Here is a 14620-nt window from a genome sequence, read left to right as displayed (position 1 = left end):
TACATATATGACACATGCATATTCAGTCATGCTTGCAGTGGGCAGTATCTGAACACACAACTAAGGATGGCACATGCGGAGCGCTCGCCTTCACCCACAGAACTGGAGCCTATGGGGACTGGGCGTGATCTAGCGGGGTCCACGAGCCCCTCCCTCCGCCCCTGCCGAGCTGAGCACAACAGCTTTGCGGGCCACTACCCTCGGCGTTAGGGTGAAGTGTGGGGGACCAGGTTCACGACTTAAAACTGCGAAGCTCAGGATCCTGCCTCAGAGGCCAAGGGGACCTCAGAGGGCACTTTCTTCGGCACATGCCCATGGACCAAAAGGATTGTACTGATGGAACCCCAGCAGTTTTGAGTTCACAGCCGCGCGCAACGCAACGTGCGTGCACGCCGTCACGGATCAGTCTACTTCCCGGTAAGTCCGCGCTCACGCGCCAGGGTCTATAACTGGATACGCGAGGCCCGGGAAAAGCTTAGTCCCGCCCGCTCGCCGCGAGAAGGCGCCTGCGCACTTGGTTAGACTAGGTCTTTTTCTCGCGCCGTAGCTTCTGCTCGAGTAGAGCGTATGCGCACGCGCTAACTGCGCCGGCTGGGAAGAAGTCACGCGGCAGCCGGAAAGCGTGGCAGCCGCAGCTAGACCCAAAGCACGATTCACCGCCCCCGGGGCTGGAGAGAAAACAATTACGTAGTTTCCGTTTCCACCAATTCTTCCTCTTCCGGTCCTCGAGGACGCTTTGCCGGCGGGGTCTTCGGCTCTAGCCCTGGTGTGGGAGGCGGCAGCAGTCATGGCGATGTTTGAGCAGATGAGAGCGAATGTGGGCAAGTTGCTCAAGGGGATCGACAGGTCTGAGCCCGGTCGGAGGGAGCGTATCTTGCCAAAAAGGGTGGAGGAGAGGGTTTTCTGGAGTCAGCAAGAGGTGGTCAGCATCCTGGGCTTGCCCAGGGGTGGGATTTTTCAGTCAGTCTGGAGCAGTTGTTTAAGAAAACAGCATTGTATAGGCCTAAAGGCAGGAGGTGGCCTTGCCTGCCGCTCAGTCCGCTTATTTGCCTTAAGGCCGCCTCTCTGCTTAACTTATTCTCTCTCAGCCTCTCTGTTTTCTCTCTCTGCTCCTCAGTCTCACTGAGCCTCTCGGTGCCTCTTTGTGGCTCCCCTTCCCCCCTCATTTCATTCATCGAACACATGTTTACTAAAATCTACACTGTGAATTCTGGGCAATGGTGCGGACCAGAGATAACCAAAGACAGCCACTGGCCATGCTTTCAGGGAGTTTCTAGTTCAGACAAACCGGACGGTAGACAGTGATAGCCAGGAGTGGTCAAGGCGGTGATGGGGGAAGCACAGGTAGATTGGTGGGGGCTAGGATGGGGAAAACTAGGCAGGAGAGAATGGGCTGGACCAGCGTGGGGTTTGGGGATGGGAGGAAGGGGTGGATATCAAAGATGTCCAGGAGGCCAGATGTACAGGCTACAAGGGCTGGTTGGCTCAGAGATTGTGGAGGAATTTTTCAGAAAAGACACAGGGCTCTGATGGGGTTTAGAGCTGGGGCTTAGGTCAGGGATATGGATAAGTTTAATGAGAGATTATAGAGCTGATTCAATATTTGAGTAGAGCAAGTGGCCAGTGACAGAGGAAGGGAGGAAAGGAAGAGGAGGAGGAGCAGGCTACAGTCGCCCCCACTCCCACCCCATGGGAGTGACTGGCCTCAGCTCTTGTCTCTGCTCACTCATCTTGTTTCTCCTCTAGGTACAACCCTGAGAACCTGGCCACCCTGGAGCGCTATGTGGAGACACAGGCCAAGGAAAATGCCTATGATCTGGAAGCCAACCTGGCTGTCCTGAAACTGTGAGTATCTGCCTCCATTCCCACCCCGTTCCCATAGTCGGCAGCCTGCCACTCCCAGCACTGGGTGGGGTGGGAGTGAGGGGTAACCTGCAGGATGTGACTTCTCTCTCTTTTAAAAATTGGAGTCTAGTTGATTTACAATGTTATATTAGTTTTAGATGTACAACATAATGTTTGGGTATTTTCATAGGTTATACTCCATTTAGAGTTATTATATAATGGGGGTTATAGCCCCTGTGCTGTTCATTGTGACTTTGTATCTTACTTATTTCATATATATTTTGTACCCCTTAATCCCCTTCCATTATCTCGCCTCTCCCCACCCCATTCCCATCTATAACTACTAGTTTGGTCTCTGTTTCTGTTTTGTTGCTTTCGTTTTATTCTTTAGATTCTACATATAAGTGAAAACGTGGTGTTTGCCTTTCCCTGTCTGACTTGACTTCACTAAGCATAATATTCTCCAGGTCCATCCGTGTTGTTGAAAAGGCAGATTTTCATTCTTTTTCCTTTTTTTTTTTTTTAATGGCTGAATAATATTCCACTGTGTGTATGTGTTTATATGCACCACATCTTCTTTATCTGTTCATTTGTCAGTGGACACTTAGGTTGCTTCCAGATCTTGGCTACTGAAAATAATGCTCCTGAGAACACTGAGGTGGCGTGTATCACTTCAAGTTAGTGATTGTTTTCTTTATATATATATATATATATATATATACACACACACACACACATACCCAGGAGTAGAATTGCTGGGTCATGTGGCAGTTCTAGTTTTAATTTTACAGGGAACCTCCCTACTGTGTTCCATGGTGGCTGCACCAATTGACATGCCACTATCAAGCGTTCTCTCCTCCACATCCTTGCCAGTGTTTTGTTATTTGTTTTCTTCTTGTTGATAGCCATTTTGTCAGGTGTGTGATTCTGATTTGCATTTTCCTGATGTTTGGCGATGTTGAGCATCTTCTCATGTGCCTGTTGGCGATCTCTGTGTCTTCTTTAGAAAAAAGCATCTATTCAGAAGTTTCTGACAGGGTTTGGGGGGATTTTTGGTATTGAATTGTATGACCTCTTTATCTGTTTTGGATACAGTGCGCAAGACTAGGGAGCCAGGAAGTAGGGGCAGGAGGAGGGATGGTTTTTGAAAACTTAGTTACAGGGGCTGCAGTCCAGCAGTTAAGATTCCAGCCTTCCACTGCAGGGGACACAAGTTAGATCCCTGGTTGGGGAACTGAGCTCCCTCATGCCTTGCTGTGCAACCAAAAAGTAAAAAAATAAATAAAAATCATGACAAAGCGCACATACAGGCTGCTGCAGAAAACAAGTATATGGTTTAACATGGAGTTGTAAATGAACACCTATGTAATCAGCAGCCCAACTGCAAAATGGGTGTTGCCAGCACCCCTGCCCTTTGCCCTATGTGTTTTGTGCCAACCACGCTGACCTGGTGACCCTGGTGACCACTCCTGTGCTCTCGTGGCCTGGCCTTGTGTGAATTTACCACACGCTTGCAGGTGCATGTTCACACATACACATCCTGATTCGCTTAGCTCAGGTGTGCCTGCTTTGAACTGAACATAAGAGTAGCCGCACGACTAGAGCTCTTCCGCGTCTGGCAGCTTGCACTCAGCCCTGGGTTTGTGAGCTCCACGCTTTTCCTGTGTGGCCGCAGTTGGTTGTCATTGCTGTGTAGTGGTCCATGTGGAGCCAGGTCCTAATTATTTGTTACCCTGTCGGTGGATATTTGGTTTCTTTTTTCTAGATGCTTTATGGACACACCGTTATTGTTCCTTGTTTTAGTCACTAAGTCATGTCCAACGCTTTTTCAACCCCATGAGCTGTAGCCTGCCAGGCTCCTCTTGCCCATGGGATTCTCCAGGCGAGAATACTGGAGTGGGTTGCCATTTCCTTCTCCAGGGGATCTTCCTGACCCAGGGACTGAACCTGTGTCTCCTGCATTGGCGGGCAGGTTCTTTAGCACCGAGCCACCAGGGAAGCCCAGCTACCAGCTTTGTAATGTGTAGAGTTTTCATGACCTCGACTTTGCCACCTGTAAGATGGAGACAGTGTGTGTGTTGGTGAGGTCGTTTAGCTCGTTAGTGGTCATAACCACTGCTTAGTGAGCACGCCCCGTGCGGTGCCTCCTGTGCTATAACTCTTGTATTAACTCACTTTGATGCTATGTTTTGTTTGTGAGGTAGATACAGTTGGGTTTTTTGTTTTGTTTTGTTTTTTTGTGGCAGTACCACACTGGCATGCAGAATCTTAGTTTCCTGAACCCCCTGCAGTGGAAGCACAGAGTCTTAACCATTGGACCACCAGGGAGGTACCGATACAGTGGTTTATTCTCACCTCTTGCAAGAGAGGAAACTGATGCACAGAGCACTTACTATTTTTTAGAATCTTACTTCATTGTTTGTATTTTTGGCTGTGCTGGGTCATCGATGCTGTGCAAGCACTTTCTCTGGTTGTGGGGGCTAGTCTCTAGCTGAGCTGCGCAGGCCTCTCATTGCCGTGGCTTCTCCTGTTGTGCAGCACAGGCTCTAGGGCGTGGGGGCTTCAGTAGCTGTGGTGCACAGGCTTAGCTGCCCTGTGGCATGTGGGATCTTTCCAGAACAAGGAAGTCTGCTTATTTTAAGTTCTCCATGCCGGGGCTTCCCTGGTGGTCCTATGGTTAAGAATCCGCCTTGCAGTGCAGGGGGACACAGGTTCGATCCCAGGTACAGAGAGATCCCACATACCACAGGGCAGCTAAGCCTGTGAGCCACATCTCCTGAGCCTGAGAGCTTTAGAGCCTGTGCTCTGCAACAAGAGAAGCCTGTCCATGGGGATTCTCCAGGCAAGAACACTGGAGTGGGTTGCCATGCCCTGCTCCAGGGGAATCTTCCTAACCCAGGGATTGAACCGTGTTGCAGGTGGGTTCTCTACCATCTGAGCCACCAGGGAAACCCAACAAGAGAAGCCAGCATGCTGCAACTAGATGGTAGCCCCTACTTTCTGCAACTAGCAAAAGTCCACGCACAGCCACAGAGACCCAGCACAGCCAAAAATAAATTGTTTTTTAAAAAAGTAGTCCAGGGCCACTCAGCAGTGAAGTTTAAATCCAGGCAATTGGCTCCAGAGGCTTGACCGCTGCTACTTATGCACTCATTTGGAATCACTCAACACTGTCTGCCTTACGGAGTGGTTGTGAGGATTAACTGTCTCTATCTACAGAGCAGGAAAGTAGGCGTCAGGGAGCTTAAGGTCCCAGCCAGACAGTGGGGTGGTTGGTATCAGAGCGCAGTCATGCTCAGCTCCCAGACTCCGGGCGGAAGCAGCGAGCAGCCTTCCTGGCACCTGGTGAGGCCCAGGGACGTGGAGATGGCACTGCTTCTGCATCTCTGTTTCCCTTCTTAGGTACCAGTTCAACCCGGCCTTCTTCCAGACCACGGTCACCGCCCAGATCCTGCTGAAGGCCCTCACCAACCTGCCCCACACCGACTTCACGCTGTGCAAGTGCATGATTGACCAGGCCCACGTATCCTTCCCGCTTCCGGGCTGGGGCTGGGGGAAGAGGGGGAGCAGGGGAGACAGACTCACAGGGCCGTGGTCTTGAGTTCGGACACAGACACCGATTGCCTGCTCTGGTCTTGGCCCCGGGCTGGCCACGGCTGGGACAGTACCATCAAGGAGCTCACAGTCTAGCGGGGGAGACCCGTCCTCTCTGGAGTAGTCAGGACTTGGGGTGTGAGGGGCCAGAGGAGGCACCTGAACTTGGCTGGAAGCCAGGACATCTTCCTGGAGGAGGGAACAGATGAAAGATGAGGAATTAGGTGATTCGTAGAGAATGGTGATCCAGGCAGAGGGGAGCGTATGTAGGGAAAGAAGAAGAAAAGAGCTCGGTGCCGTGTTAGAGTCAGTAGAGGACGTTCGGCTTAGCCACAGAGTTGGTCAGACTCAGAAAGAGCACTGGGGAGCTGAAGAAGGCATTAAGGCTGCAGAGTGATAGGGGGAGAAAGAGAAACATGCTTTAGAAAGATTCCCGTGAGGCTTCCTAGCCGAGAAAAGACCACCAGGCCAAAGGTCGGAGCCATGAAGAGCTGGCTTGTCAGCTTCCCTTCATTCTGCGTATCCCCAGGGACTGGCCAGTGTCTGTCTGGTACAGCACTGGTCTCCAGTGAAGAGATGTTGAATGAGATACCACTGAACTGGCCTACTCATTGGCAGCTGGGCCAAGAAATGTCTTCCTCAATGAACCTGCTCTTCCAGATGTGTCCACAGGGACACCCGCCTTCTGACAGACAGTCCACCTCCCCCAGAGGTCTGTTCTGATGGCTTAAAAACCGCATACGATCCACTGTTCAAAGTTCAGCAGAGTATACCGTGAAAAAACCAAGGCTTCCTCCCTCCTCACCCCATGGCCACTCGGCCCACGGCCACCCGCTCCCCTCCCTGAAGGCCACAGTTGTTTACAGTCCTCTGCCTTTCCACAGATAGCCTACGGATACAGAAGTGCAGGTGTGCCTGTGTATATACACCCGTTCCTCCCTACCAGTGATGGGCTGTTACACATGTCTTTCTGCATCTTGCTTTTTTCATCTTGCTAGAGGTGTGTCTTATCACGTTTTCCATGTCAGTTCTGTAAGGCGTGACTCAATCTCAGTGTGTGAGGCGGCCCCTGTTGAGTTGTTCTCATCTCTGGATCCTTAGATTCTTGCTCATTTTTGCTGTGACAGACACCCTGTGGTGAGCAGGAGGTGGGCGGGGCAGTCTTGGGCGCAGCAGCTGCCTCCTCTGTCTGGAAGGCCTTTTGCCCTTAACGCCTCCCCCTAGCAAGAAGAACGGCCCATCCGGCAGATTTTGTACCTCGGAGACCTGCTGGAGACCTGCCACTTCCAGGCCTTCTGGGTAACTTCCCTGGGGCCCCAGGGTAAGGTGGTGACTGGGCTGTGTAGAAAAAGCTGCTGGAAGTCAAGACCACGCACATTGATTGGTGTCCTCCATGACAGTGGGCCCTGTGTTCAGAACTCTGCGTGTGGGATGGCATGGAATGGTCATCCCCACCTGGAGCCAGGACACCCCAGTCCTCCTCTGCTGACAAAGTTCAGGCTTTCTCTCTCTCACACACACAGGCACCTGTTCTTCCAGCAAAAGTCCTCTGTCCTCTAAATACTCTACCCCCAGGGGACTTCCTTGATGTCCAGTGTTTAAGATTCTGTGCTTTCACTACAGTGGAACCCGAACCAGGCATGGGTTCAAACCCTGCTTGGGGAACTAAGATCCTGCAGCAATGGGACATGGCCAAATAATAACAGTTGAATAAAGAGTAAATACTGTTCCCCCTTTCTTGTCCTAACTGGACCTGGTGTCCCAAGTGAGAGTCCACATAGCCTCCTAGCTTTCACCTCCACTCCCAGACCCAGCGCCTCCTCCCACAGCCCCCCAGCCCTGAAGCTCCTATCTTATCATACCCTACCCCACTTTGTTGATATTGCCCCACCCCACTCCATGACTGCTTATTTTCGTGAAGAATGTAACTCACAGCCACTCTTTATTCTTAGATGCTTGAAAGGGCAGGTCTGTGACCCTTCCATCACCCTGACTTCTCAGTTTCCAGATTTCTTGTTCTCCCTGGGTCCTGAGCCCCTCACTCCCTCCCCTCACATCCAAGATGAGACCAGTTCTCAGCACACTGAATCCCTAAGAAGTTTAAAAAAAAAAGAACAAATATGATACTAATACTTGAATTGTGCCTTCATGAAATCTGATGTCATTGGTCTGGGTGCGGTCTTGGCTTAGGGATTTTAAGCAATTATCTCTGGTGATTTTGCTCCCCAGCTAAGTCCGGGAGTTACTGACCTGTACTTGTCTTCATCAGCAATTGCCTCCTCTGCCCGTGAAGGTCAAACATTTCCACCCTCTGACCACTTCCTCCTTGCCCCTCGCTTCCCAGCTCGCCCCCATGAGGCCGCCGACCCGACATTCTTGGGCCTGATCGGCAGCTCCAGTCCTCTGTTCTGCTTCCTCCTTCACAAACCATGCTCTCCTCTCCTGGGGCTGCGGGAGGCTGGAGAGGAGCTGTCAGTGCCCACCCACAGCTGGTCCTTGCTTCCCTCCCCGTGTTCTTGGATGGCTCTCCGCAATTCCTCCCCACCGCCTTTCTCCTCACCTCAGCCTACGATCTGGCTTCTCATTTCATGGGAAAATAGAAGTGGCCAAAGCAGAACTTGCCCCCCCGACCCAGCATCTCCCGGCAGCTGACCAAGCCCTGTTCTGCTCTAGCGGGTGACCTGTCCCTCCTCCTCCAGTGCCCCGACCTCCTGCCCTCTCGCCCACTCAGTGGTGTCACACCAGCCATTCTCCCCACTCTGTAAACTTGACCTTCCCACACTATTTCCATCCCCATGCAACACGTCCACGCTGCAGTGGGTTCTAACATAAAAAAGAATTCCCCCTGCACCTCCACACTCCCCACCAGCTCTGCCACCGCCCCCTCCCTCTGCTCCCCTTCCAGCCTTGCTCCTGGCTGGGACCCCAGCTGTCCCAGTCTGCCCGGGGCTTTCCCGGTTTTATAGCACAAAATCTCACATCCCAGGCGAATCAGGGCAGGTTGCCTGTGTTCAGCCTTGTCTTATCCCTCTGCTCACATGAACCCATGCCATTCAGGCTTTTGTGGCCAGCCCTCTGACGCCTGACTCAGGCACAGGCCACTGAAGCGCTCTTGTTGAGACCCACAGTGACGACCCCATTGCTAGATCCCGTGGGAAGTTCTCAGGCCCCAGCTCACCTGCCCAGCCAGTGCTCTTGGCTTCCAGGCCAGCTGTTTTCCCACCCAGCTGCTTTCCCACCTTCCTCCTGCCGAGCTGGCCACTCCCTCTTGTTGTCCTAGTGGGTTCCTCGGCTCCCTCCCTGATGCTGGGGGAGCCCTTGCTGGGAGGGTGACATTTTAGCAGAGGCCTCAAGGAGGTGGGATTGCTAGCCATGGGGGAAGAGAGTTCCAGACCCCGAAACAGCCAGCAGTGAGACCTTGAGGTGGGCGGATGTCTGACAAGTCTGAGGGGCAGCGAGGAGCCCCTGGGGTTGGAGTGGGGGTAAGTGGGAGGAGGTGACAGGTAGTTCCCAGGAGGTTGTGGGGTGGTGCTCATGGGCCGCGGTAGGGCTATTGCCCTTTTCTCTGAGTTAGGTGAGATCTGAGAAGAGGTGGTTGAGTGCAGGTACCTCATCTATCTCCTCTCTCATTTCATGGGAAAAAAAAGCAGCCAAAGCTGGATTTCCCGCCCCTGGCCAGTGCTGAGGCCTTGAGGTGGCTGAGTGTCTGGCATGTCTGAGGGGCAGTGAGGAGCCCCTGCGGTTGGAGTGAGGGGGTGAGTGGGAGGAGGTGATGGGCAGATCCAGGGGAGCCTGCCAGGTGCAAACCCCACTCTGTGATTTTGGGCAAATCTCTTAGCTGCTCTGAGCCTTGGTTTCCCCATCTCTAAAATGGGAGAAAAACCAGCATTGTAACATCATAAGGTTGCATATAGAAGAAGGGCTGGCATGTGGGGTGAATGCCAGAGTGTTCGCTTATTTTATTATCGGAGTTAATCTTGGCATTATTTATAACTTTTCTCCTTGGCCACATGGCTTGTGAGATCTTAGTTCCCTGACCAGGGATTGAATCCAGGCCCTTGGCGATGAAAGTGCCGAGTCCTAACCACTGGACTGCCGAGGGGTCCCCTTGACATTACTGATATTAACGTTATTGTGGACATCATCTTTCCCCGCACAGCAAGCCCTGGATGAAAACATGGACCTCCTGGAAGGCATAACCGGCTTTGAAGACTCTGTCCGAAAATGTAAGTTCCTCTCTGAGCTTGGGCTCCCTGAGGGGAGGGAGTGGCAGCAGGTTCTGAGAGTGGCCCTTCGTCTTTCCGCAGTTATCTGCCATGTCGTGGGCATCACGTATCAACACATCGATCGCTGGCTCCTGGCTGAGATGCTCGGGGATCTGACAGGTAAGGCCTTCTCTGGGTCCCTAGTGCCCATCTAGGAGGTCAGGGTGAGCAGGGTAGTGGGCCTCAGCCAGTTCCTCAAATGGGCTCACTCCTGCCTTACCAGGTCGTTATTAAGGCCCAGTCCAGAGAGGAAATAAGGAATTAGTATAACACCTCCCTTTCCTTTTCAGAGATCCTACAGCATTCATTGATTACTCTGCATAAATTAGTTAAATGCCCACTCTGCACTGTTCAAGGCCCTGGGGGCACAGCGGTGAACAGCACAGAATGGCTTAGATTCATTCTCATGGACGTAACAGAACAGATGAGGAATGAAGCTGTTCAAGTCTAGTGGAATTCATGCATGACAGCCGCTAGAGAGGGCCGCCAGGGTGGGGAGTGAGGGAGCAGAGGCACGAGGAGGTGGAGGCGCAGCATCTGGAGTGAGGCGGGCAGCCTGAGGGCAGAGTGAATGTGAGGATGCTGTGCTCAGAGAACAGCCAGGGAGCCCTTGGCCAGGGCTTGGTGAGCCAGGGGGCGGTGTCAGGGCAGAGAGGTGGTTGGGGGAGGGGTTTCAGGCACTGAAGGGCCTCCTGCCTGAGGACTTCGTCCTTTATCCTGAGTGAGATGAGGCCACTGGAGGGTCTGAGCAGAGGAGGACATGATTAGATTTATATTTCTAAAGATCCCTCTAAAAAGAAAAAAAAAGTATGTTTTTGCTCATTTTGCAAAAAGAAATACAGGAAGGGAAAAATTTTAAAACAAGGAAAATGGTTACTTTTTGGGAGCTGAGGGTGAAAACAGGAGGAGAGTTGGCGGGTGGGGAAGAGATTTCTCTGAGCACCTTTTGAATAGTTTTGCCTTTTAAGCCAGGTGGGACATTGTTTGTTTCAGTGGAAGCTAACTTTTTTGGACACTTTATGTCGGGCACTATACTAAGTGCTTTACATTGGGTCGATATTTTATGTGTTTAAAAGTGAAATTAAATCAGAAAGGGATGAAACAGCCCTTAAAGAATTATTTCAAGTTATAGAACACTTCTCTGGCCAGAAATTTTTTTTTTTTTTTTGGTGGTGGTCACTCGTTAAGTCCTGTCTGGCTCTTTGAGACCCTATGGACTGTAGCATGCCAGGCTCCCCTGTTCTTCACTGTCTCCTGGAATTTGCTCAAACTCACGTCTACTGAATCAGTGATGCTAGCTAACCATCTCATCCTCAGCTGCCCCTTTCTAAAGGCAAGAAAGAGCTGCAAAGAAATTCTTGAACATCGTGCCATAAGCTTACTGTTCTTGGTAATGATGAAATCATCATTTCGAAGCCATTTCAATGTAGATGGGGGGAAAGCAGAGAAGTAAGCGCTCTGCTGTTTTTAGGAGCTGAGCTTTTACCCTGGGAGAAAGAGGTAAATAGAAAATGAAAGGAGACTCAGAAGCCCTGTAGTGGGAAGGATGAGAAAGCGAAAAGGCTCCCCCTGGCGGCTGTTTGGAGAATGAACCGTAGGAGCCCCAGGCTGGCAGCCTGAGACCAGATCTGCCCAAGGCGGGCAAGGAAGACACCCTGAGCGCGCCCCCCACCCCAGTACTGTGGGATCCTGTGCAAAGCCCCTGCGCTGCTGTGTCCCCTGCAGACAGCCAGCTAAAGGTGTGGATGAGCAAGTACGGCTGGAGTGCTGACGAGTCGGGCCAGATCTTCATCTGCAGCCAGGAGGAGAGCATTAAGCCAAAGAACATCGTGGAGAAGATCGACTTTGACAGTGAGTAGTGGCCTGAGCCTCAGACTGTGGGGCTGAGGAGGGGCCTTCTAAGAGAGCAGGGCTGGGTCCCCAAGGACTCAGGTAGATAAGTTCTGACTCAGGGCCAAGAAATGTGTATCTGCCAGATTCCCCTGATCTCTTCTGTCCCAGGCAGGCCACCTTCCCTGGGGAGAAAGGGCGGAGGGTCCTGGTGTCCTTCCCTGGAATTCTGGGCACCGGATCCTGCTCTGAAGCGCTCAGCAAGACTTCCCAGGGCCTGGAGGGACCCGGCAGGGTGTCCCTACACCCTCACTGGCCCGGAGCCTCAGCCCTGGCATCCCTTAAAATGCAGCAGAACACCTACCAGGAGGTGCAGGCCATGGGCAGCTGGGTGGGATCCGGGTTCTTTATTCATCTGTGTAACTTCAGGCAAGCGATCTTACATCTCTGTGCCTCATTTCTCATCTAGAAAGTGGGGGGTGTCACAGCCCAAGAATTATGACTAACTCCATATAGTTCTTTACACTTTTTATTATTAAAGTCATTGGTCCTCGGGTCAATCCCATAAGGCAGGTGCCAGTACTGTAAGTAACTGAATAATCCTGCAGTACCCACCCCCTGGGGTATGAGTGTGAAGTGAGACACTGCATGTGCAACACTTAGCAGAGAACCAGTCCTGCAGCTCACTAAACATTACCCCTCGTTGTCACCATCACATTAACTAACACAGACTCCCGTGGCTGCTCAGCTAGAGCGAACCTGCTGTCTCACCTTCCCACTGCGCAGGCGTCCTGGAGTAAGCGAGAACTGGCGGGGCAAGGACGGGCTGCTTCCTTTAGGCCCTCGGTCTCCTCCTCGCCCTCTTAAGTGTGGTTCTGATGTGTTAAAGATAAGGACTGGTACACTGTGGCCTCTGAGTACAAAATGACTACATTGCTATTTAATTGAGGAACAAGATTGAGCAGGCAGTCATCTCCACACCTGGGGGCTGCGGACCTTCAGTCTAAATGAGATGCGCCCACCGAGTTGGGGTTCTATGTGAGAACTCCTTGGAGCAGAGGGTTCTGCGGATGAGATGCAAGTCCAGCGCTTAGAGCATCTTGCAAATTGTTGCTTAGTCGCTTCAGTTGTGTCCTGACTTTTGCAACCCCATGGACTGTAGCCTGCCAGGCTCTTCTGTCATGGGATTTCCCAGACAAGAATATTGGAGTGGGTTGCCATTTCCCTTTCCAGGGGATCTACCCTACCCAGGGATCGAACCTTTGTCTCCTGTATTGGCAGATGGTGGATTCTTTACCACTGATCCACCAGGGAAGCCCATCTCGCAAATAGTACCATAGTAAATGTTATCAGGATGGTGATGAAGATAGCAAATCATACTTTTAAAATCCAGGCATTGGGACTTCCCCTGGTAGTTCAGTGGTCAAGACTGCCTTCCCATGCAGGGGTTTGCGGGTTTGATCCCTGATCGAGGAGCTAAGATCCCACAGGTGTCATGGCCAAAAAACCAAAAAGCAGAAAAGAAAAGAGAAGCAATATTATAATAAAATTCAATAAAGACTTTAAAAAAAGAAATAAACAGGCATTGTTCTAAGCCTGTTGTTTAAGTCTACAAGGCCCCTAAACAGTTGTGGGCGCTGCAGTTGGTGGTTGGAGGTTCATCTTGTGTCTTTCCCACGTTGACTGTGGCCTTCCCTTTTCTTCTCAACAGGTGTGTCCAGCATCATGGCCTCCTCCCAGTAACTTTGCAGTCATTTAATAAAGATGTGTTGACTTCTTAGCCTGTTGTCTCCCCTTCGACTTCCTGCCTCTGCCCCTCCCTGACCTGCCATCAGGGTCTCGTATCACTGGTGCTGGGGCCACCTCTGTTCTGTCTGCCCACCCCTACCCCTCAACCCAGCAGCAGAGCTTCTGTCTCTCCGGATCTGCTCCTCTGCCCAGACCCAGCAGCTGACCTCCACCGTCCCCTTCCTGACCCATCAGATCACAGGTGGAGGGCCTGCAGCCATGAGTCAGCACGGAGGGTATGAATGGATTGTGGGTGAGTCAGCAAGGTGTGAGTAAGAGCTAGTAGCCCAGCCCTGCACCTGGGGCTAGCCTGGGCTCTCCTGTCCTCCCGAAAACCTAACAGGTGCGGCCCCTGGGTTCCTGGAGAGGGAGGGGCAGCACCTTTACCCTTGGGCCTCACAAGCAGCCTTAGGGCAGTGGCCAGAAGAGTGAGTGGGGGAGGATTCTGGTTGCTTGCTCAACCTGTGAAAGTATTAGTCGCTCAGTCCTGTCCTTACGGGACCCCATGGACTGTAGCCCACCAGGCTCCTCTGTCCATGGAAATCTCCAGGCAAGAGTTACTGGAGTGGGCTGCCATTTCCTTCTCCAGGGGATCTTCCCCACCCAGGGATTGAACCTGGGTCTCCTGTGTTGCAGGCACATTCTTTACCATCTGAACTACCAGGGAATCCCTTGTCAGAATCATAAGGATTCCATGGGCTCTGGCCAATGACGTTTACAGGTCAAGACCTAGCCTGTTCTTGGCACTGAGCAAACCAGAGTCACTTCCTTTCAGAGTCAGGCGAGTTTGTTCCTCCGCCCTGCCCGCCCCACATTGGGAACTAGTCCCCAACATTCTTTTCGGTGAGACTTTAAGAAAGTTGGGATTTGCAGCTAGGCCATTCTCCCCCCATCCTTAAGTCTTAGCCTTGGGTTGGTTATTCAAATTTGGTAAGGTATTCCACACATTCTGATGGAGTGACTGGTTGAGCTTTCACCTCTGAGCTTGTCTGCAGGAAGAAGGAGCAGGCACAACAGTGACTGCCTCTTAGGGAAAATGAGAGGAAGTCAGATGCCTCAATAGATGGGTAGCCCGCCCTGAGGGAGTGCCTCACTCTCATGCCCTGGTGTGTGGACTCTGCTTGCAGAAAGGGCAGCGCCAGAGCTGCCAGCCCTCCCTGCTGGCCGGCACTCACACCCATCATTCTCTAAGCCAGGGCAGGACAGGATACCCTTTACGCCGAGATCCAGACCTGAGCAGGAGCCAGGAACTAGGGCGTGCCGGAATCCGGGGACAAAGGGTGCTATTGCAGCTCAGG

The 14620-nt window shown here is 52.0% G+C and overlaps 1 protein-coding gene across 1 annotated transcript; it reads left to right on the top strand.

The window, feature by feature from the left end:
• The first annotated feature begins 496 nt into the window (after window positions 1-496).
• EIF3K (eukaryotic translation initiation factor 3 subunit K) lies at window positions 497-13314 on the top strand. Its single transcript, XM_040252869.1, has 8 exons — window positions 497-846; window positions 1747-1845; window positions 5248-5368; window positions 6664-6738; window positions 9599-9665; window positions 9747-9824; window positions 11430-11555; window positions 13246-13314. Exons 1-8 carry the CDS (start codon window positions 788-790, stop codon window positions 13275-13277), a joined length of 657 nt encoding a protein of 218 aa, XP_040108803.1. The 5' UTR covers window positions 497-787; the 3' UTR covers window positions 13278-13314.
• Window positions 13315-14620: the final 1306 nt, after the last annotated feature.

This window comes from Oryx dammah, unplaced genomic scaffold (genome assembly GCF_014754425.2).
Source record: "Oryx dammah isolate SB20612 unplaced genomic scaffold, SCBI_Odam_1.1 HiC_scaffold_13, whole genome shotgun sequence".
NCBI classification, from domain to species: domain Eukaryota; kingdom Metazoa; phylum Chordata; class Mammalia; order Artiodactyla; family Bovidae; genus Oryx; species Oryx dammah.
Note: the sequence above shows the minus strand (reverse complement) of the source record. Positions and strands in the feature narration are given on the sequence as shown.

Excerpts from the sequence above, each read along its gene's own strand:
- EIF3K (XM_040252869.1), top strand. The coding sequence starts at position 788 with ATGGCGATGTTTGAGCAGATGAGAGCGAATGTGGGCAAGTTGCTCAAG. Across the intron at positions 847-1,746 it reads TTGCTCAAGGGGATCGACAG|GTACAACCCTGAGAACCTGG; the intron begins GTCTGAGCCCGG and ends TTTCTCCTCTAG. Across the intron at positions 1,846-5,247 it reads AACCTGGCTGTCCTGAAACT|GTACCAGTTCAACCCGGCCT; the intron begins GTGAGTATCTGC and ends TTCCCTTCTTAG.